This window comes from Chelonia mydas, chromosome 1 (genome assembly GCF_015237465.2).
Source record: "Chelonia mydas isolate rCheMyd1 chromosome 1, rCheMyd1.pri.v2, whole genome shotgun sequence".
NCBI classification, from domain to species: Eukaryota; Metazoa; Chordata; order Testudines; family Cheloniidae; genus Chelonia; species Chelonia mydas.
In genome coordinates, this window is record NC_057849.1 from 78554197 (window position 1) to 78575176 (window position 20980).

Below are 20980 nucleotides of genomic sequence, written 5' to 3' on the forward strand. Positions count from 1 at the left end.
AAATCTAGCCTACAGGACAGGGATGGGCAAACTTTTTGGCCCAAGGGCCACATCTCAGAATAGAAATTGTACAGCGGGCCATGAATGCTCATAAAATTGGTTTTGGGGTGTGAGAGGGGGTGAGGGCTCTGGTTGGGGGTGCAGGCTCCAGGGTGGGGCCAGAAATAATTAGTTCAGGGTGTGGGAGGAGGCTCTGGGCTGGGGAAGAGGAAGGGCTCCAACTGGGGGTGTGGGCTCTGTGGTGGGGCTGGGGATGAGGGGTTTGGGGTGCAGGAGGGTGCTCTGGGCTGGGATCAAGGGGTTTGGAGGGCAGGAGAGGGATCAGGGCTAGGGCAGGGGGCTGAGGTGCAGGGAGAGGCTCAGGGATGCAGGCTCCGGGCAGTGCTTACCTCAAGCGGCTTCCGGAAGCAGTGGCATGTCCCTTCTCTGGCTCCTATGTGGACGTGCGGCCAGGTGGCTCTGCACACTGCCCCATCTGCAGGCACCACCCCTGCAGCTCCCATTGGCTGTGGTTCCCAGCCAATGCGAACTGTGGGGGGGGGAGGGGCACGCTTGGGGTGGGGGTACAGTTCAGAGCAGAGCCCCCTGCTTCTGGGGCCCCTGACCCTACTCCCCGGCTGGAGCACCAGAGGGGTGTCATGCCGCTACTTCTGGGCGTTGTGTGGAGAGGCCCCCGACCCTGCTCCCTGGCTGGAGTGACAGAGCGGGGCAAGCCCCAGACCCCGCTACCCAGAAGGAGCTCGAGGGCCGGATTAAAATGGGCTTCTAAGATCCACCCACCCCGGCAAACTTTGTTTTTTGTTATTTATTTAAAAGAAAGGAAGCATATGGCCTAAAAAAGTAACCTTCTGTACAGTTTCCTCTGTACCACAAATATTTCTTACTGTGGTTTAGGCTGGTTAAGGTTTTTCTGGCATTGCTTATATTGTACTAAAAACTGCAACAAAAATTACCTGTCTGCTTTTTCCAAGTGAACAGAAAAACAGAAAAGCAAACCCAAACATAAACTTTAATAACTTTAATCAAACATGCCAAAGTGAATCAAAAACAGTATAGTTATGGAAAACAGATAAGGAGTCCTCTCTCATTCATAATATAAAAGGTTCAATTCTCACTGCTGTACTCTAGCACCATCCTGCTAGTGTTATCGAAGGTTGTATATGAATAAATAAAGAAAGTAAAGTATTAGGCTGTACCAATGGTGCCTCGCCAATATGGACATGAGTCTTTTGTTTAGTTTCACACAACTGTCGCAGATGTAAGATCACAAGCTCATTTTCTTCCTGGTCACTGACAGGCTTCATTTTCTGTCAAGAATAGACAAATAAATAAAAGAATCTCTTTCAATACATCACTTTTGATTTGATTTCTGATTAGAAATACTATGAATGTTCTATTAGTAAGTGTTCTTGGAAGTTAAGCTATTCCTGATGCTCCAGATGCCAGCAATTTAGAATATGCATTGCATATACACTATCAATATCATTCAGTTACTTCTAATAACAACTTGTACAAAAGTTTATGTAGCACCGTACAGCAGGTGTGCCTTGCACTATGCAAGCATAAAAGAAGTTCACAGGCACAATTTTCAAAAGCACTTAAGTGGCATAAGTCCCATTTTCAGAAGTTGCTAGGTGCTTTTGAAGATACCATGGAGGTGCCTATCTGCACCCTTACCTCAGACTTTTAGGGGTATTTAGGTATTGCTCCAAATCAGGATTACAATGCATAACTGACTTTTGAATTCAATGGGACATGGCTTCTAAGTACCTGCGTTACTTTTGAGAAAGAATTAGGCATTGCAGAGACTCATTCTCAAAAGTAATGCAGGTATTTACTTGCAATGTCCAACTGACCTTAAATGAGACTTAGAATTAGGCACTGCAGACTCCCAAAGTCTTATTTTCAAAATGAGCTCTAAGTTCATTTTGAAAATGAGACTTAGACACTGCAGCATGGAGTGGAGCAATGACTAAATATCTCTACAACGAAAATGGGACTTGGGATAAGATTTTCATATGTGCCAAAATGCTCTTACACATTGCACCAATTCTTCATCTGCACATTAAATATACTTGCTTATAGAGTCCTGAAGCAGCACTGGGATCCCACGGGTGCCGCAGGACCTACTGCCATAATAGCGGGAGTAAAATGTACTTTGTTGCAGGTGGGATTGGGTGGGCAAAAAACCCCCCAGACTGCGGGATGGGAACAGGATTAAAAAAAGTAGCTCCACTTATACGATAAGCTTCCAGAGTCAACACTCTGTGTAAATAATTCTAAGAGGAATTTTGGAACCATGTATTATTTTATCCTATACTAGAATCACTTTATCTCTAGCCTTTTGTTATTGCCCACATCACTTCATTATTTGAACGTCTCACATACTTCATAGAACTCAGCCCCACATCACCCCACAAGATAGGGAAGTATTATTTTCCTTATTTTACACATGAGGAATGGAAGCACGGACAGATTAAATAACTTTGCCCACTGTCACATGAGAAGTTTGTAGCAGAGTTAGGAACTGAACTGTTCCCATACCAGCATCTTTTCAAATCACTTTAGACTGGAGTATACTATTATAGTACAATAGTTTTGAGAAATGAATTAATGTACAGTATTAATTCCATGCAGATGACTATAAGAAAGCAAGCCAAATACAGCTGAAAAGAAGAATGTGGGTACTTTCCAATTTAAAATATAGTCCACTGACCACAGAAAAGTCAGCAACTTGAGCATAAAACTTTGCACACAAGCGTATATACGCTAAAAAGATTTCCAGAATATGAAGAAAGTCAAAACCTATGTAGATATGGGAGGGATGCAAGAACTGCGTTGACTTTATTACCTGAACACGTTCAAAAATGTCTGCTTGCTCATTATCAGTAAGTGATGACAGGTGTCTCTGAATTACAAGTTTGGCTCTTGGTGGGTAAAGACCTTCAGGAAAAACAAATATTAAATAGATCCTTTGAGAACTACTAAAACTAAATTCATTTACCAGACTACCCTATGATTCCTATCTATGCTGCTATAAAAACTACGTAAGTATATTACACTTTCATTTATTCTAAAAGAGGAGATATTTTAGAAGGCTTTTCAGTTAAAAAGCTATTAACATATTTACAAAGTACTTTTCAAATTCTATTAAAGTATAAACCTCTTACTTTGTCTACTCTCACTAGATCATACTGAGGTAAGAATTCAGTGCCTTATTTTAACAATGCATAGGGAATCCCATCTGGGAGGGATTTGAATAGAACACCTCAATGATAAGCTCTAGGACCCTGTATCGAGGTGCAAAGCTGTCCCCCTTCCTCCCCGAACATTCCTCAACTTGCTCCTGTCCCCATCTACTCTTCTACATTCAAGTCAGGCTGCTTCCTTCTTCTCCTCAATGCTTTCTGGGTTCCAGGAGGGGGATCACTCAATGTACAGGAGAAACAGTCTATCTACTCTCAGTTCCTGGGCCACAGCAACTTCAGCAGCTGGGAGTAACAACTTTAAAAAGAGGTCCAGTTCAGCCCCAGGGCACACTATGCTCTGTGAAAGCAGCAATCTTCAGAGATTTATACCCCAGCCAAAATTGGGTGGATTTTCACCGGGGGGGGGGGGGGGGTGGAGGGGGCAAGACAACCTCCATGCCCCTGCTCCAAAGAATACAAGCACTAGAGCTTCTTAACTTAGAAAGGTAAGGATTTTTAACCTTGGCCAAACACCACATTTTCCCCCAACTTCATTCTCAAGCCGCTGAATGATTTTATTTGAAATTTTTAAAAAATGTTTAGGCTGATGCAGACACCCAGCATGGAGGATTTCAACCTGAATGGTTCAAGTTTGGCAGAGTGTTATAAGCAACTGAATATAGGGTCTTATAATAAAAATGGTTAGGCCTCCCCTATAATAAATCCTTTGGTAATATGACACCCCTTGGTTCTGTCTGAAGCCCAGCAGCCTCAAAATATAAAAAAAGAAGAAGAAAAAAAAACAAAAACACTGTAGCAAAATATTTTACAATTACTTAGGGAAAGATTTTCAGAAGTGACAGGTCATTGAGATGCCCAACTTGATATACATATTAGAAGGCCCTGATTTTCAGATGGTCGATGTTCTGTACTTTTTAAAATATCGGGCTCTCTTAATGTGTCTCAGGTTAGGGTATCCAAAAAGCTGAGGCACCCAAACTCATAAGTCACTTGTGAAAAATCTCAGTGTTGGCTCCTTTTCCATGCATATCAGTGGGATGAAACAGCAGCTTATGCATTTGTAGCTTTTCATTGAGAAACAGGGAATTTCCAACCAAGGTTTGCCACTTCTGAACACTCTAGTGCTTAACACAAACTATAAAATTGTATTTTCTTGCCAAGACTTCTCATGCTTTTCACCCACCAGAGGGAACTAATAACTCTAAGTGATAATCATTTTTATTTAACAAATTCAAAAGTTTTGTGGTGTTTATTAAAATGCCTCATACAAAAACAGACAAGTTTTGTGTGAACGCACCACTACTTTTTAGTGAATAGAGCATCTCATATTTAATTATGGATGTTGGTTCCATCTGCCAGCTTATGTTATTTTTATTAACCATCCTGTCAAATATTAAAAAGCCATATCGTGGCATATTTAACTGTCGTTAAAGTCAGAGCTATGTGTGAAGATCTGAAGTCAGGCACTAGCCCTAAATTCTTTATTATCCTTGTTCAATTTGACATTAACCTCATATTTTATGAAGATATTTTATATACTAGAACAAGGTAATGAAGTACATAAAGCAATCAGCCCCAGGAGAAAAATCATCATCAACGAGATTACAAAAGAAAAAGAACAAACCAAAAGAAAGGCTAAAACGTCAGTTCCATCCTTACTGTCCCTTCATTTACTACCATCTTTAAAAGCTCCAAATGTGTTCAGAGCACTATGCTGAGAATTTCTGTACATGCTAAAATAATAGGGCAAAAGGAAAGACAAAAAAAAAAAATATGAGAAACATGTTACAGTTATAGCAAGAACTTTGAGGGGCCAGTTGGAAAATTATTGCGATAGCCACCACTTTACTCAATTTATTGGCCATTTATCATGGTCATGTGAATTTTTCTTTTCTTTAACTGAACTGAGATTCAAGCAATTAGGTAAGTTTTAATTAAACTAAGAGCTGATGCACTGTGATGATTCTGGAGTGAAAACAGAACATCTTCTATATAAATTTAAAATAAATAGAATTGTTACCTTCAATCCTTTCACAGAGTTTATGCAATGAGTGCATAGGACAGGCCTCACACAGTTTAATCTGAGTCTTGGCATTCTGTAGAGCTGCAGCAGTGCTAAAGGCTTGTTTGAGGGTAAGCATTACCTCATCAACCTAGAAGGAAAAGAAAAACAAAACAGGCTATGAAAAAATCTGGGTGTTTTACAAAACAGTATAAAAGTGAAAATATGTCATACACATCCTATTGGACTTTTAAGTCATTCCATGACGGAGTGCTTTTTTATTAGGAATGTTGTTTCCTGTTCATACTACATACAGTGACCTAACATAAAAGTTCAGTCGTCTAGGGGTCAAGAGAACAAGGTCCTATTCCTAAATTACTACTGATTTCAAGAGGATTTTAGACAAGGGACATTGAAAATCCCACGAGGCACCTACATGACTATCTACATCTTTAGGTGCCGAAACACCTTAAAAAATTTGGCCCTTAGGCACTTTTGAAAATTTACAATACAGGTCTCTAGTTCCCAGTGGGAATCTGTGGGAGTTTAGTGGCCTATTTCTGAAATGTTGCACATTCACAGCTCTCACTGAAAACAAGCACCCCTGGGGAGTGGGGGGAGAAAATCAGGCCATAAACATGTAACTTTAAACACTCAGGCTTGAAAATTGGGTCTCTTATTGCGCCCAGAGATTACAACGTTTTACCTTCCAGTAGCTGCAAACGAGCATATTAAGACCTCCACTTCTGCCAATTTGCTTCTATGCAATTTAGATTTTAGCTTGGTTGGGTACATAACTTGCAGTAGTCTTACTAAGAGTAAAGGACCTGTATTGCCCCCTTTCACAGAGACAGTTATGAAAACTATTCTAGGAAAAAAGCCATACATTTGCCCTGATACAAGTCTCTATGATCAAAATGCTTTTGATCTGTTGCTGCAGTTATAGCCTGTTGGTATGGGAACTTTAGGGACCAGCCTATTTAGTCTCTTGGTCCCTCACTCACTTGGATCAAAGGATTTGAAAGACAAGCTATAAGTTTCTTTGTAACCAACAAATAATCCTTATGTATTGTTTTCCAGATTCCAGTCTATGCCCTGCTCTTTCCCTCTCACAGCATCACAAATACGGCAATGCAGCGTCCCCACACACTGCAGCACTGAGTAGGGCCAAAATCTATTTTGCATGGGAAAGAGGTCAGAGGTGATCATTTTCTCCTCAGCTGGGATAGATATTCAAATGCACTTTCATCCTTTGTAGACAGACTTCTTAGTGTCTCCTTTCCCTTATGTATTTTAAGGACACATGGCTATTAAAAGCAAACCAACCCACGTCCTTGTTTCAGCCTGGCAGAAGGAAATTGTGTTGAAATTTCCTGTTCAGTTCTTAGAAGGCTTTCAAATATTGTACTTTAGATCCTGTCCTTTGCTGCCATCTATCACTCTTCTGTGGAGCACGTTTGTGAGGGATGAAATGTGACTGCATGTTCAGGTTTCGGTCTACAAGCAGTCTGCTAACATTCAAAGTAGGATTATAAAAAAAGTGTTCTGTAGGTCAGGTCTCCAGCATAATTGTTCAAACAAAGCTTTGCATGGGCATGGAAGCTTGAATTAGTCCGTTTGTGTGCCATGGCATATCGTTTAATTTTGTTAAATGAAAATTATTTGATTAAGGTTATTGACAGAAACCCACATCTCACAATTCAATTTATTCTTGTCCTGTCACTGTAAGATTTCACGAGGCTCGTGGAATGCAGACATGACTACAACAGCAAAGCCTTCTAGTTGGCTTTTACAAATGGCAGGGCTCTTTTCTATGGACTCTGCCCATTTAAATACTTACTTGAGTGTAATATTATTACTCTTAAAATATGTGAGGGAGTTGAGAAGGGTTTTTATTTATTTGTAAACCACCTCCTTTCTTTTAGGTCACCTGTGAATTATCAGGGATCAAATTAACCAAAAGGTCAGATGAAGGCATAATTTTCCTTTAAATGACATTCTGCTGGCCGTGCAATAGGTTCTCTCTCCCCTCAAATTTTGACAGTGGATCAGATCCTCAGCTGGTGTAAAGCAGCATAGTTCCATGGACTCCAATAAAGCTATGCTCAGAAACCACTTCAAGCCAGAGGTGCTGCGGCACCTCTCATATCCCTAGTTCCAGCACCTATGGCAAACCTGGTTTCCACCAGCTGAGGATCTACCCCTACATTGTTTGAAGCATTGCTAAGAATGCTTAGCCCATAACAACTGCTGTGGTCCTCCATAATGCTCAAATAACTAGGCATTGTTTAGTGCTCTGAGGTGAGTGGAGCTGGTCAAAATTATATCTGTTAAACATATTTATGAAAAATTTGAATTTCAATGAAAAAATTTTGACAAACATTTTCATCAAGTTTTTTTTATTTTTGAGACAGCTAAAGAACGGGTTCAATTTTTTTGATTTTTGAAAATTGTTTAAAGTAAAAAAAAAAAAAACTTGAAAAACATTTTAGAGGTTTTTTGTTTGTTTGTTTAAAACTAGTTCTAATTATGAGCAGTTAGGCCCTGCTTTATTAGGGGAAATAGTGCATCTCTTCTATAAATTCATGGCATTTTACCTTTCACTTTGAAACACTAATAAGTTAGAAAGCGATCAGTTAATATGGTTTCTTTGTACCGGACATTAAGAAAAGAGCTATGTGCAGCCTGAAAGCTTGTCTGTTTCACTAACAAAAAGTAGGTCCAATAAAAGTTATTACCTCACGCATCTTGTCTCTCTCTCCCTCAGAAAATATAGCAAAGACATTACTTTATATATGTCATATCTAAATATTGAGTATGCTGAGTCTTACAACCACAATAGCTAATTGACTGACACATCCTTTATGTCACACATTTCAACTGTCCATTATGCAGAACAATTATAGATCAAAATTTCTGCTTCAAACCGGACGTTTCTATTTCACTTCTCAGAGTAGTTAGGAATAAAAAGGAGAGCAACCACATTTGGAAAGTGGGAGGATGTGCATAGCACAGGCAAGGAGTGTGGCAACTTAGTAGTAGAAACCATGGACTGGAACTCAGTACATCCAAGTTCTATTTCTGGCTCTGTTACTAAATTTAGTAATTTGGCCCCAGTTCACCAAGGTACTCAAGTACATGTCAACGGTTATTACAAGGAAGAGAGAAAAATTGTTCTCCTTAACCTCAGAGGACAAGAAGCAATGGGCTTAAATTGCAGCAAGGGAGGTTTACGTTGGATATTAGGAAAAAACCTTCCTGTCAGGGTGGTTAAGCATGCGAATAAATTGCCTAGGAGGCTGTGGAAACTCCACCACTGGAGGTTTTTAAGAGCAGGTTAGACAAACACCTGTCAGGGATGGTCTAAAATAATGCTTAGTCCTGTCTTGAGTGCAGGGGACTGGACTCGATGACCTCTCAAGGTCCCCTCCAGTCCTACATTTCTATGTCTCAACAGATAAAAAATGTGCAAGTTACTTATGGTCAAATATTCAGCTAAGCCTTTATCTAGCCACCACTTGTGCACTCAAACACATACACCTGAACTTTGCCTGTGTAAACATCTGTGTCTGCAAATTCTAACACCTGGACATGTCCAGATGCTAACTATTGCCACGTGTACTTGTACCTGTCTGTAGGTGTGCATTCACAATAGAGTGCAGAGACGAATCCCTGAGCCTCAGTTTACCCATGTGCAAAGTGAGGACAACACTTATCACCTTCATATAGCTGCAGAGATTCAGGGATTATTAAGTGTTTTGAGATTCACTGACGAAAGAGGCTATCAAAATGTGAAAAACCGAGGGCTTATCTACACTTATAGTACTGCAGCGGCACCGCTGCAGCTGTGCCACTGTAGCGCTCAGTGATGACACTACCTACACCGAGGGGAGAGCTTCTCCTGTCAGTGCAGGTACTCCACCTCCCCAAGAGGTGGTAGCTACGTTGCCAGGAGAAGCCATCCTGCCGACATAGCGCTGTCTACGTCGGGGGTTAGGATTTGCCACACCCCTGAGTGACGTGGTTATACTGGCATAAGTTGGTAGTGTAGACCAAGCCTAACAGTTTATGTAAAATTACTTACCAAAGATTCACTTGCACACTGGAACACGTAGCAAACATACTGGTTTATCCCAGGTTCAATAGATTCCCGACAAATAAAACCAAAGTGATCAACATGTTGTATGCCCTGAAAATTTTTTCAAAAGCATTAGTGACGTATTTATTTTAAAATATATTTTAAAATCAGTTCAGAAATACTGTGATAATTGTATTTCAGTTCTTGCCAACAGTCATCTCTGAGATACCACCACTTTCCCCATACTGAGAATTTGCAGTGAATAAGAAAGCTAGGCAGTCGCAGATATCAAGTATGGTAACTCTTTCTTTAATGGCTGCCACCATCTATCAAAGAAAAAAGTGTAATATGCCTGTAAGTCATAGGACTTCTTACACACACAAAACCCTGAAGCAACAGCAATGAATAATGCTCAGTTTCTTTCCTCATGAAAAAATTTGACCTTCGCTACATTTCTCTGACTTATTTGTTCAAATCAGCCCCTATCTTCTCACCTTACAACACTGGGAGGTAATTCAAACCATTTCCCCTGTGGCAGTTTAGGACCTTCAATTCATTAAATAGGAAGGGACAGACTTTATACATATGAAAGAGCCACCATTCTGAACTTTATTTTGGTTAAACTCACATATTTTCTTAAAATGAGTCCCTAGCAGACCAGTTCCCAAACTCAGTATAAAACTGTTTTAAACACAACTCTAGAAAGAATTACAGCAAAATCTATTGCTGTTTTCTGAATTTTCTCATTTCCTTGCATAGGGGAAGGTGTATGGGGGAGGTGGGATGACACTTGCGTCACTGTACCTGAAAATAGTACAGCAAGCTTGTCTGTTAACTGTACTTCCAGCACTGTTCTCTAACAGGGCGTCTCAACTTGTCATTCCAATGGGACATGTGACGATTGTTTATTATTCTGGGTCACCCACAAAGTCAGTGAGGCTTAACAAGAAACCCACACAGCTGCCTGTGACACTTAAGATTATACATGTAGATATATAAAATTTTATCATTTATATTTGTGGCTTGGTCAATTATAGAAATTACAGACATGCATTTTCCAGTCTGAAATGAAGCACCCTAGCGTACTCATGCCACAGAAAAGCAACACATTTACTAGTGCAGAAATAAAATAACCCTGAATACACTCTGGAGAGATTGTTCCTCTCTTTCATTTTAATCAGTTTTAAGCTCATAAGGGTAAATATTCCAAGCTATAACATTAGCTAATAAATCTACAATAAACACAGGGTGTTTAACAGTGAACAAATGCTGATGAGCTCTGTGGAACCAAGTACTTGGCTTGAATAAATTAATATTTCATTTCTATTGAGCATAAGAATTCTCCAGAGTTGTTGGGTTTGAGGGGTGGGGCGGGCAAGGTTGGCTTGTTTTGTGTTTTTTAAACCAAATCTTTCACTAATATGCCACAGATGTTTTGGAAACACAGAACATTTTGTTAGCACCTATTCAGTTTAGTTCTCAATAAGGCTTTTATTTTTCCCCACCCACTCAAGTTCTAGTGAAAGACTACATAAACACCAGTATGAAACCTAGTCTGAAGTGATTTATGGCTTACAAATGCCCGGTTTGGAAGAAGTTGTAGATATCTCTCTAAGAAAGGGTGACCAGACAGCAATTGTGAAAAATCGGGAAGGGGGTGGGGGTGGGGGGGGTAATAGGAGCCTATATATATAAAAAAAAAAAAGACCCAAAAAGCGGGACTGTCCCTATAAAAATAGGGATCCTGGGTCTGACAGGGCTAAGGCGGGTGAGGTAATCTTTTATTGGACCAACTTCTGCTGGTGAGACAAGCTTTTGAGTTACACAGAACTCTTCTTCAGATCTGGGAAACTCACTCAAAGCATCACAGCTAAGTACAAGGTCGAACATATAGTTTAGCATAAGTAGTTAGCACATAGTCTGAATGTATGTGCTATCTGTTCGACCTTGTACTTAGCTGTGACGCTTTGAGTGAGATTCCCAGACCTGAAGAAGAGCTTCGTGTAGCTCAAAAACTTGTCTCCCTCATCAACGTAAGTTGGTCTAATAAAAGATATAACCTCAAGCACCTTGTCTCAGTTAAGAAGAAAGCAGGAACAAAGAGGACTGTCTAAGATACAAGGCCAGTTCCTACCATACTTTAAATATCAGTGACTTCACTACCTGTGTTGTTCTCCTGAGCTGCCCATGGGTTCACCTGCTGTCTACCAGGACCCTCATGGAAACTAGCAGCTGCCACTCATGACATTCCCCCAGGAAACAAAGTTTTTGGACCCAGGGCATCCACAGGTTCTCTTCTTTCTTACCTCTCCTTCTTGTGTGCCTACCTGATCAGTGTATGCTACAAATACTATTATTTCATCTTTATCATTTGCCTATGTAGGCCAGATTTCCCTATTCCTCTTGCAGTCCCCTTTGCCCTCCATCCGAAACAACAGTATATGCTAATCCCAGTTCTAATTTGCAAGCTATATAGCCACGCAACACATATACAAGGGAAGATTTGACTGGTGTTATTTGAACATCTGAAAAGAGTGCTTTGGATCAGATGCTGGTCTAAGAACCATCAGAAAATGCATTTGGAGACCTTTAATAGCTCTTGTACTGACCACATGGAATTCCCAACTTTAGCATTGCTGCTACCACTAAATTCTCCAAATGAGGTAGAAGCCATGGCTCTGTCCCCACCTCAGAGGCACAGCTAGTCCCACACTGGGGAGAGGCACACTCTGTATCCTGTCCCAAGGTAGCAGAACAGCTGTGCTCCTCGCGAAAGCCCTCACTGAAACACAGTGTCACCACCATAGAGCACCTCCAAACTGGAGATTTCAGGCGACTGCCTAAATTGAACCGAGTGGTCTCTTTCCTTAAGTTAACAAAATTCACATCTAGCTGCAGGTGAATGATGACCTATTCATCAATTCACAGTTACAGAATGCTACAATTCACAGAAATTCACTAGTTCTGTGTACATCTTCAGATTGTGAGCTCTGAGGCAGGGACTGTGCTTTCCTTTGTATCTGTGCCATTCTTAGCACTTTGTGGGAGTTAACACAAACCAGTAAGTGGCATTTGGAGGCACAGAATTTCTACACTTTGAATTACTGTTGCCTGATCTATTGCAAGAAGGAGGGTCTACCCCTGTAGTCTACAATAGTAGCAACCGGATGATTGATCAAATTTTAAAATCCATCTTCCTCCAGTGCCGTCACCAAAACTATACTGCGGTTTACCACTTCTAAACTGTAGCATGTGTTCTTCTCATTCAAAATATGATTACCTCAAACATCACTCTATAGATAATATTTAACATTTCCAAAGTACTCAGGTGGGGAAGAAGGGGCACAGAATAGCTGTCTTACCATGTTTTTATTAGGGTTCTATAGAGAAAGCCAAAATCTAGTTATACAGGTGTTAACTAAAACAAAGTTATAATTGTTTAAAAAAAAAAAAAAAAAGACATATGATGTACAACCACTATGTTTAAGGATATTCTGTACTGTGTTTTCATTTAATCTTCTATAATCAGCAAAAGCTCTGATTGACTATTTCTGCTGCCCACTGACTAAAAAAGCCATCAGAGTGTCTCCAAATCAAAAAAGTCCCTTCCCGGATGTACTGCAAGCTACTCAACAAATACATACCTGAGAACATGAGGAGATATCTTTAAAATTCTTTTCAAGCACAACAGATTTGGTGTCTGGGCTGATAAGGTTAATTTCAAATCGTCCAACCTTCAAAACAAAATTTAAATCAGACTGTTTTATAAGGCACAAATGAATAATACACCAAATGAAGTTCAATGACTGGGCAGATTCTGCCATCTTTGCATTTGCTACTCATGTTGAATAGTAGCTTACTCATAGGGTGACCAGACAGCAAGTGTGAAAAATCAGGAAGGGGGCTGGGGGGGAATAGGAGCCTATATAAGAAAAAGACCCCCAAATCGCGACTGTCCCTATAAAATCGGGACATCTGGTCACCCTACTTACCGAGTGAACGAACATGGCAGAATTTAGCATTTTAGGAAAAAGGAAAATGAGGGAGGGGAATTGCAGAAAATTTCAACAAAAATGGCAAAGTATTCAGTTTGGGGGTAAAACAAAACCAAACAAAAAAAACCAAACAAATAAAGTTGCAGGAATCAGACACAGTTTAAGTTTTATTCCATCAAAAGTCAGTTTTTGACGGGCCCTAATTAAAGCTCCGTTAGACTGATCTGAAACAATCAAGGTAAGTTACAAGTCTTATTACACCAAAAACCACCATCCAGATGAGTTTTTAAAATACAAATACAAACAGTTTGGGTCTTCAGTTCTTTGCTGCTGTTTATTTTAAAATAAAGGTGATGTATTTAGCCTCTTTTTAATTGTCAACGAGAACAGATTATTTGCTGCAGTGAATTTCCCTTCTGCTTTCTCATGAACTGCTCTCCAAGGGCACATGAATATAGTCTATGGAGCTTGAGGGGTTTTTCAGCTAAGGCCCTTTCACCACCAGTGATGGGCTGTGGGTTTCTAAATGGCAATATATTTCCTCACATCCGTTAGTGTTTCTCAAGAGGATGAAAATGCAAGTCTGTTCTCTAAAATGGGGTGGGGGTGGGAATTCCTAAGCATTTAGCAGCCTATCAGTTTAAAAAGCAAAAGATCTTTGGCTTTTATGGGTCACCTGTTCTAATAATTTTCTCTTGTTTCCTTAGCGCATATGCTCTGAAATCTTTAAACGTACTTCAGGGGAGAGAAGAAAGACTAAAGGATTTGGGGATGAAGCCACTGAGCAGATCTTAGAAGTATAATTTTTCAACGGACTTTTTGCAAGACAGATTATTCCTATTCTGGAAATGAGGAACTTCTTAGCATCACTGAAATTTAACATAAAAAGAGAAGGAGTCAAACTGCACATTATTTTTCACAGCTTTAACTACTTGTTCATTTTAGTAACACAAAAGGGAGATTTTGTTCGCTCTGTTCAAAAATGTTATGGATAGAGAAATCAATCCACAAAAGCACTTGAAAGAAGTCTGAATATTAGCATCAGATTCTAAGACAAAATACACTGGTCTCTTAAATTTGATGTTAATATTGTCAAATTAACAGATAAGCAATTATATTCCCTTCAAGTTTACGAAACTCATATGTTTTAAACTTTAGCTTCCCCCAAAGTAACTGGGATACAAATTATTCAATATTATTTAGAGTCTCCCCAGTATGGTTTCATGTATTGTAATACAAAGTAGAAAAGCAAACGATTTTTGGCTTAACAGAAATTGTTTGCATAAGAAGTTTCAATATGCAGCAGTGACAATAATTGTCTAAGTCAAGCTCTCCTAATTCTATTGTATGCATGAAATTGTGAGTACTGCTATGGCACCTACCTGAAACAACATTGTTCTGTTCTTCTCAGAGTCTGAGGGTTGAACATGACTGGGTGCACTTGCATGTCTCCTGCGTGGCTGTGTTTTCAGGCTGGTATCATGAACCCTCCTTTGCATAACTGCAGTGACGCTGTTGCACCGGGAGCGGAATTCCTGCTGCTCATCAAAGCCAGAATCCTCCAAAATTCGCTCGGGGAAAGAGACACGGGTGCCAGCCAGGTTGGTCTGGCCTCCAACTGTAAAGATCCCAGTGTGCCCGGTGGTGGTGCTCGTGCCATCTAACTCCTCAAATGGACTATCTGACGGAGAAGTTGGCACGTCTCCTTCATACAAGGTTAAGTCTGAGCTGGAATCTGTGCTCCGCTGCTCACTCAACAGTTTCAGGCGCTGGCGCTCATGTAGACTGAATTTCTCAATGCACTCATCAATTAGAGTGGAGGGGGCTTTCTTATGGGCCACAGTCACCTTTCCACAGTACAAAACCTCAAATTTTTGGGAATTGTAGAAGGCATCTTCACTATCCTTACCAGGCTTGGCATCCTCTTTCAGGGCTGCTTTGGACACTTGCCTTATGCTGCTGATCACATCAGGAACCTGGGTGACAATTAAAAATCTTCATTAAGGAAACCAGAAATTAAAGACCAAAGCCACAAATGTCCAACACGCAAGGCCTTTAAAAAAATGGATTAGAATTTGACTGAGTAATAGAATGTCAGAGAAAATCCATCATGATCCTCAACTGGATTTGGCAGAAACGGCTTTGTTAGTACAGCCCCAAGGATGTTCCCAATAAGATTTCAGTCTTAGGCAACATAAATATTCATGCAACTAACAGTTTAGCTACTGCAGTATGTGCTACCAGCTTCATGCCTTGAAATACGTAACTAGTCATTCCTGAATCCCGTATGCACCCTTTCAGACGGGGAAACAATGTCAAGTATTTTTCTAGAGCCTTACAATTAAGCTACTAACAAACCCTTTAATACAGTAAATCAGGCATACCAGCTCCAACGTCTAATTGTGGTGCTTTGTACAGCTGCAGAGGAAATTGTGGTTTTGATTTCCTTGGGAGCAAGGTGAACAATGCAAAGCTTCACGTATACAAAGGCAACAGAGCAAGATGCGTGCATTTCAGGGATATTAATCATACACGTGAATTTTGTAGTCTCTCAAAATACTACCCTGTTAATCCTATCAGTGCATAGAAATAGTGGGCTACATTCACAGCTTACATTATTGGCCACAACATAATTAACTTCACTGGAGTTGCAAGTTCATATCTGAAAATCCTGATTTTTCCATCAGTTACTAAAACCTGGTAGCTTTACTGACTAGAGTGATTTTTTTCCCCCTTCAGTACGTTGATTTCTTTAAGTGCTCCCAGTTATGTTTTGGCCTCAAAGGCAGTCTGAGCAAAGTATGGCAAAGGTATTCTTACAGAGATGCTTAATTGTGGAACTTGCTTCCTATTTCTATTCAGGATGACCCATCTGTTTACAGCATTTAACACTATACTAAAAGCAGCATCTCATCACCTTTGAAATTGTTTCTCTACATTATGGTTTACTGTAAAAGCCTTCTGACACCCTGATCTAAGCTTTCAGATCTCGAAGCATTAATCTAACGCTTGTCATTTCATGAGGTACCAGCTGTTAAAATTTGGAACTGCGGCTGGGGGGGAGCGGGGGAAGGGTGATGACAATTAGGCAAGGTAGTAATCAGAATGAAAATTTAAAGGATCGCACTTCTCATCTAATTAGTTAAAAAGTTATGTATTTAGTATTGATAAATCCTCTCAAAAGTACTTTCAAATTTAAATGTTTCCAAGTGCAAGATGACCTACAGTGGACAAATGAAATGAAGTGGCTAAACTATGACGGAAATAGAATATTTTCTATGCTTAATTTCATAGGGCTGTTGTAGCTCCTCTTGAGTCCACAGGAAAAAACTACTTATGAATCGGTCTCAACAGACCTTTCAGATTTCCTTGAGGGGAATGTTTCCTCATACTCCAAATAGCATTTACTTAAAGTTACTGAAAAGTACTATACTGACAACATTACTAAATTACTTGTCAGCAGTGCTTTTCGGTCCACCAATGAAAACAGTAGATAGACCAGTACAAAACTTTCAGGGCTAGAAGTATGTCCCAGCTCTGGTTCCAGGATCAATTTATAGTGCTGGACTTGGTCATCAACATATAATAGGCCTTATTCTAAAAAAGATACTCATCAGAGAAGGTCTCTCATGAAACTGAAGAAGTCCTCTGAAACACTGCATGTTAACTGGAGGTAAATTGAAAAGCTATCTGTCAAACTGTGAGCCTCATGGAATATTGGGTACAATGGTAGATTGCATAGAAATGGAGACTGACAAAAAATAAGCTTACTCAGATGTGTTGTAATGGAGAAAGATCATTGTCTGTGCGCTAATACAAAATGACCTCATGTCTAAACTGGTAATATGGACTTTGAACACTTTCTATATCAAAAAACTGCCAAGTAATAAAGGGACATTAGCCAAAGGGAATAGTGAGTAAGCACTTCAATGACAGATGTGCCAGACTGACCCCAAAATGCTCACCCCTGTCAGCATGAGTGCAGGAACAGGCACATAAAAATTCTGTTTAAAGCTTTTAGTCTTGCTTAGCCAGTCTAAGAGTATTCTTTTGAGTGAAGCCCTGGAAGCTCTTAGAGAACATAGAATAGGCATGCTGTATTCTGCTTCATTCATTTACTTTTCTAACTTGCATAAAGCTGGATGCAAGATCATTATCCTCTGGAATTACTGAGAGGGCCTTTGGGGATAAGTGCTGAGACACATTCTTCGAAGTCTGGAAAACAAGACTCAGGAGTCAGAAGTCTAACTAAGAACAGAAGATACATCTCTGGAAGCTCTGTCAAAACAGTGGACACAGAAACTCAGTCATGAAGGACTGGGGTAGGATGCGGTATTCCTTGGTACATGGGAGGGTGGGAGGGGGAAAGAGACACAGATCAAGATGGATGGAAGATAACAGATGTAGTCCTCAATGAGAACAAAGGCCTCTGATACTTTTGGAAAATGTTGGTTTAGAAATCAAGTTAAAAATACTGTACTGCACATTACCACAAGTGCAGGCTTCAAAAAGAGTACAGTGAAATTTAAATAGCCATGTTCCACTGTATTGGGGTCATGCTGAATCTGATCAGCATATACCAGAATTTAATAGGCAAAATACCTTTAAACTAAAAGGGAGGTGGACTTTTAAAGCTGGTGATTTACGTAAGGATTTTAATAGGCTGTAAATATTTTATTAATTAATCCACTTCATCAAACTGGATGTAGTTGCTAGTGATCGAGGAGAGAGGAGCTGTGATATTTTCAGTGTGCTGATGATACTCCGCTCTGCATCTCCCAAGGTCCGCATGAGACAGCAGCTTGAAAGTAGGCAAACTAGCTGCAGCTCAGCCCAGAGGAGGCAGCTCTGAAAGCCAACCAGAAGAAAATTACAAAAGATTAATCAGGGGGACTGTTGTGAGGACGTGTGACTGCCTCTTGTAACGCAGGCTTCACTTACAATTTAGAGCTCATATTAGAGCCAAGGCTGCTGCTGGATTCACAAGTAGCAGCTGTTGTGAAAAAGCACTTTCTCACCCCTCCTGCACCTGGCAAAGCAAATATGATCTTCCTATGGGATATGGATCTTGTAGGCTACTGCAATGCACTATCTGCAGGCTGCATCTTAAAACCATTTACTGTAGAAACTAAAGCTAGCATAGAACGGGGTTGCAATGCTCCTCAATGGGAGCATCTGACACCAGCGCTCCACCTTAGCCAGAGGTCAGATTTATTAAACATTTTGGACATGCTCCAAATATATATCTTTGTTTGTGGGTTTGAGAGTGGAAGCAGGTTGAGAGAGAGAGAGAGGTTAGATAAGGGGCTATTACAAGCCTTTTGGAATGGAGGGCAAATATCTTTTTTGTGCAGAAAGTATTACAAAAGGTGTGTATACACACACACACACTTTTTATTTTGTATAGTGTAATTTTAAATGTAGAAGTTCTCAGAACTTTGGATAGATACTTAAATAAATAGATTAAAGTAAAAGTTAGGAATCTCTGTGTGCTTTACAGATACACTTTCACGCCGGAATCCTTATGTATCCCAGTTTAACTACCCATTATGGTATTAGATGAAAGCATACGATCGTTTTAAAAAGACAAATACAGTGGGGAAAAAAACATATTAAAACTTACTGACAGGACTTGCAAACAAGTTCAAGTAGTGTTTGTGAAAGTTTTAGCGTAGGTGTCTAGCATTAATATCAAGTATATAATAGTTTTGCTTGTTGTTTTTAAAGTGGCAGAGCTGATAAAAGTTTAGACTTTAGAGACTACCAGTTTTGATAAATGATGCATGCTGCAGCAAAGAAAACAGCACAAAGGAAAACCATTCTTACAGCTCTAGAATGGGACAAGTAACTCCATGGCAACATTGGATCTTCTCTTCAAGAATACAAGCGACTAAAGAGTTTAGAGTCCTAGTAGACTGTTCTCCCTTCAGTATTCACAACTACATTCACTGAGTGGAAGAATGAACCCCAAAACAATATATAGTACAAAAATCAGAAAAAAAGTTTCCAGTTTCCACCAAAAAACTAACTACAAGCAGGTTATTCACAAAGATTCAAAAAGCACAAATTCATACTTGTTACATATTGGCATAAAAAACAGCTAAATGGGTTTTTAGATTTCACTGTGAAATATAGGGAAACTGTAATGCCTTATTAAGTTGATTTCTAACTTCATAAAGCTTCTAAAGGGAATTTAAGCATCACGAAGGCAAATTGTCCCAGTTTATTTAAAAACAACAGAAGTCCACTATTCTTACGATGTGTAAGAGAGACTTACAGCCTAGTATTACTCAATCAGGTTTAATGTATTGAACACCTTCTGTTGTGAGTAGAGGTCACTCAGCTCTAAATTGAATCACACATATACTAGTAAAGTTGAAGCTCTGTGTGTGTCAGATATATTTTGTATGCAGTGTTGTTGTAGCCTTGTCAGTCGCACAATATTAGAGAGACAAGGTGGGTTATCCCATCCCACCTAATCACAGACATATTTTCAAAATACATAGGAAGCAGAAAGAACACCATACATCAACATTTGAAGAGTGGTACCTTTGGGTTTGGATCCCAGTTGAATAGCCAAGGCATTCTCAGGGTACACTGAAGTAAATGACAATGTTTCTAATGAATAGGGGGCACTTAATAGATTTCTGCTACGAATAAAAGCACAGAAAGCTTCTCCCACTACAGAAGCTGGGAGTAATTTCACTACGTTTCCTCAGACAAACTCAGTTCATTATATCATACTCCAGCCCGTCACAATGCCTCTAGACAGTAATCGTTGGTGCTTCAAAAGTCAAGTGCTCCCTGATTTGCCACTGGAACCACACAGGCTACATAGGATTTGAACAGCCACATTTTTATCTTAAAAAATAAACAAACAGTACATGTTCTGATTACAGTTAACAGGAACAGAGAGATTTCTGACATCTACTGATTTGGGAAATAATAGCATCAAAATCATATTTTTAGGGAACCTGTACAGAGATCATATTTACATAACACTTATAAGAGTCTCTTTATGAGGCTTTCAACCTCTGACAGATTGAAAATTCACAAAATAATTAAAAAACAAGAGAGGACCAGTATAATGAAACAAGGAATGAATCCATATGGTCTGCTGAAGCTAGAAAACTTTCAAAAGAATAACTGGTGAAGAAGTGAAATTCTTTTATGTTCATATTCATAGTTAGCTGCACAGAAGCAAGTGAAGACATTTTATAACATAGGGCTAAAGTAGGTGTGGGCAAACTTTTTGGCCTCAGGGCCACATCTGGGTATGGAAATTGTATGGCGGGCCATGGGGATAGGGGTGCAGGAAAGGGTGAGGCCTCTGGCTGGGGGTGCGGGCTCTGGGGTGGGGCCAGAAATGAGGAGCTCAGGGCTAGGGCTGAGGGTTGGAGTGAGGGTGGTGGGAGGTGAGGACTCCGGCTGGGGATGCAGGCTCTGGTGTGGGGCCATGGATGAGGGGTTTGGGCTGGGATCAAGGGGTTCTGAAGGCAGGATGGGGACCAGAGCTTGGGCTGGGGTGAAGGGGGGTGGCTCAGGGGTGCAGGCTCCTCGCAGCGCTTACCTCAAGCAGCTCCCAGAAGCAGCGGCATGTTCTCCCTCCGGCTCCTAAGCAGAGGTGTGGCCAGGCAGCTCCGCGCACTGCCCTGTCCGCAGGCACAGCTTCCACAGCTCCCATTGGCTGTGGTTC

General features: G+C 40.2%; 1 protein-coding gene across 7 annotated transcripts in view; it reads right to left on the bottom strand.

The window, feature by feature from the left end:
- The window catches only part of TBC1D4 (TBC1 domain family member 4), a 154442-nt gene that overhangs the window by 50189 nt on the left and 83273 nt on the right, over window positions 1–20980 (bottom strand). For all 7 annotated transcript variants that reach the window (XM_027829747.3, XM_037895237.2, XM_043534010.1 and 4 more), the window contains exons 2-7: window positions 14667–15260; window positions 12934–13023; window positions 9296–9400; window positions 5230–5362; window positions 2852–2943; window positions 1197–1307 (exon numbers count right to left, since the gene is read on the bottom strand). In XM_027829747.3, the coding sequence (XP_027685548.2) occupies window positions 1197–1307; window positions 2852–2943; window positions 5230–5362; window positions 9296–9400; window positions 12934–13023; window positions 14667–15260 (1125 nt within the window). The remainder of the gene's footprint in view (window positions 1–1196; window positions 1308–2851; window positions 2944–5229; window positions 5363–9295; window positions 9401–12933; window positions 13024–14666; window positions 15261–20980) is intronic.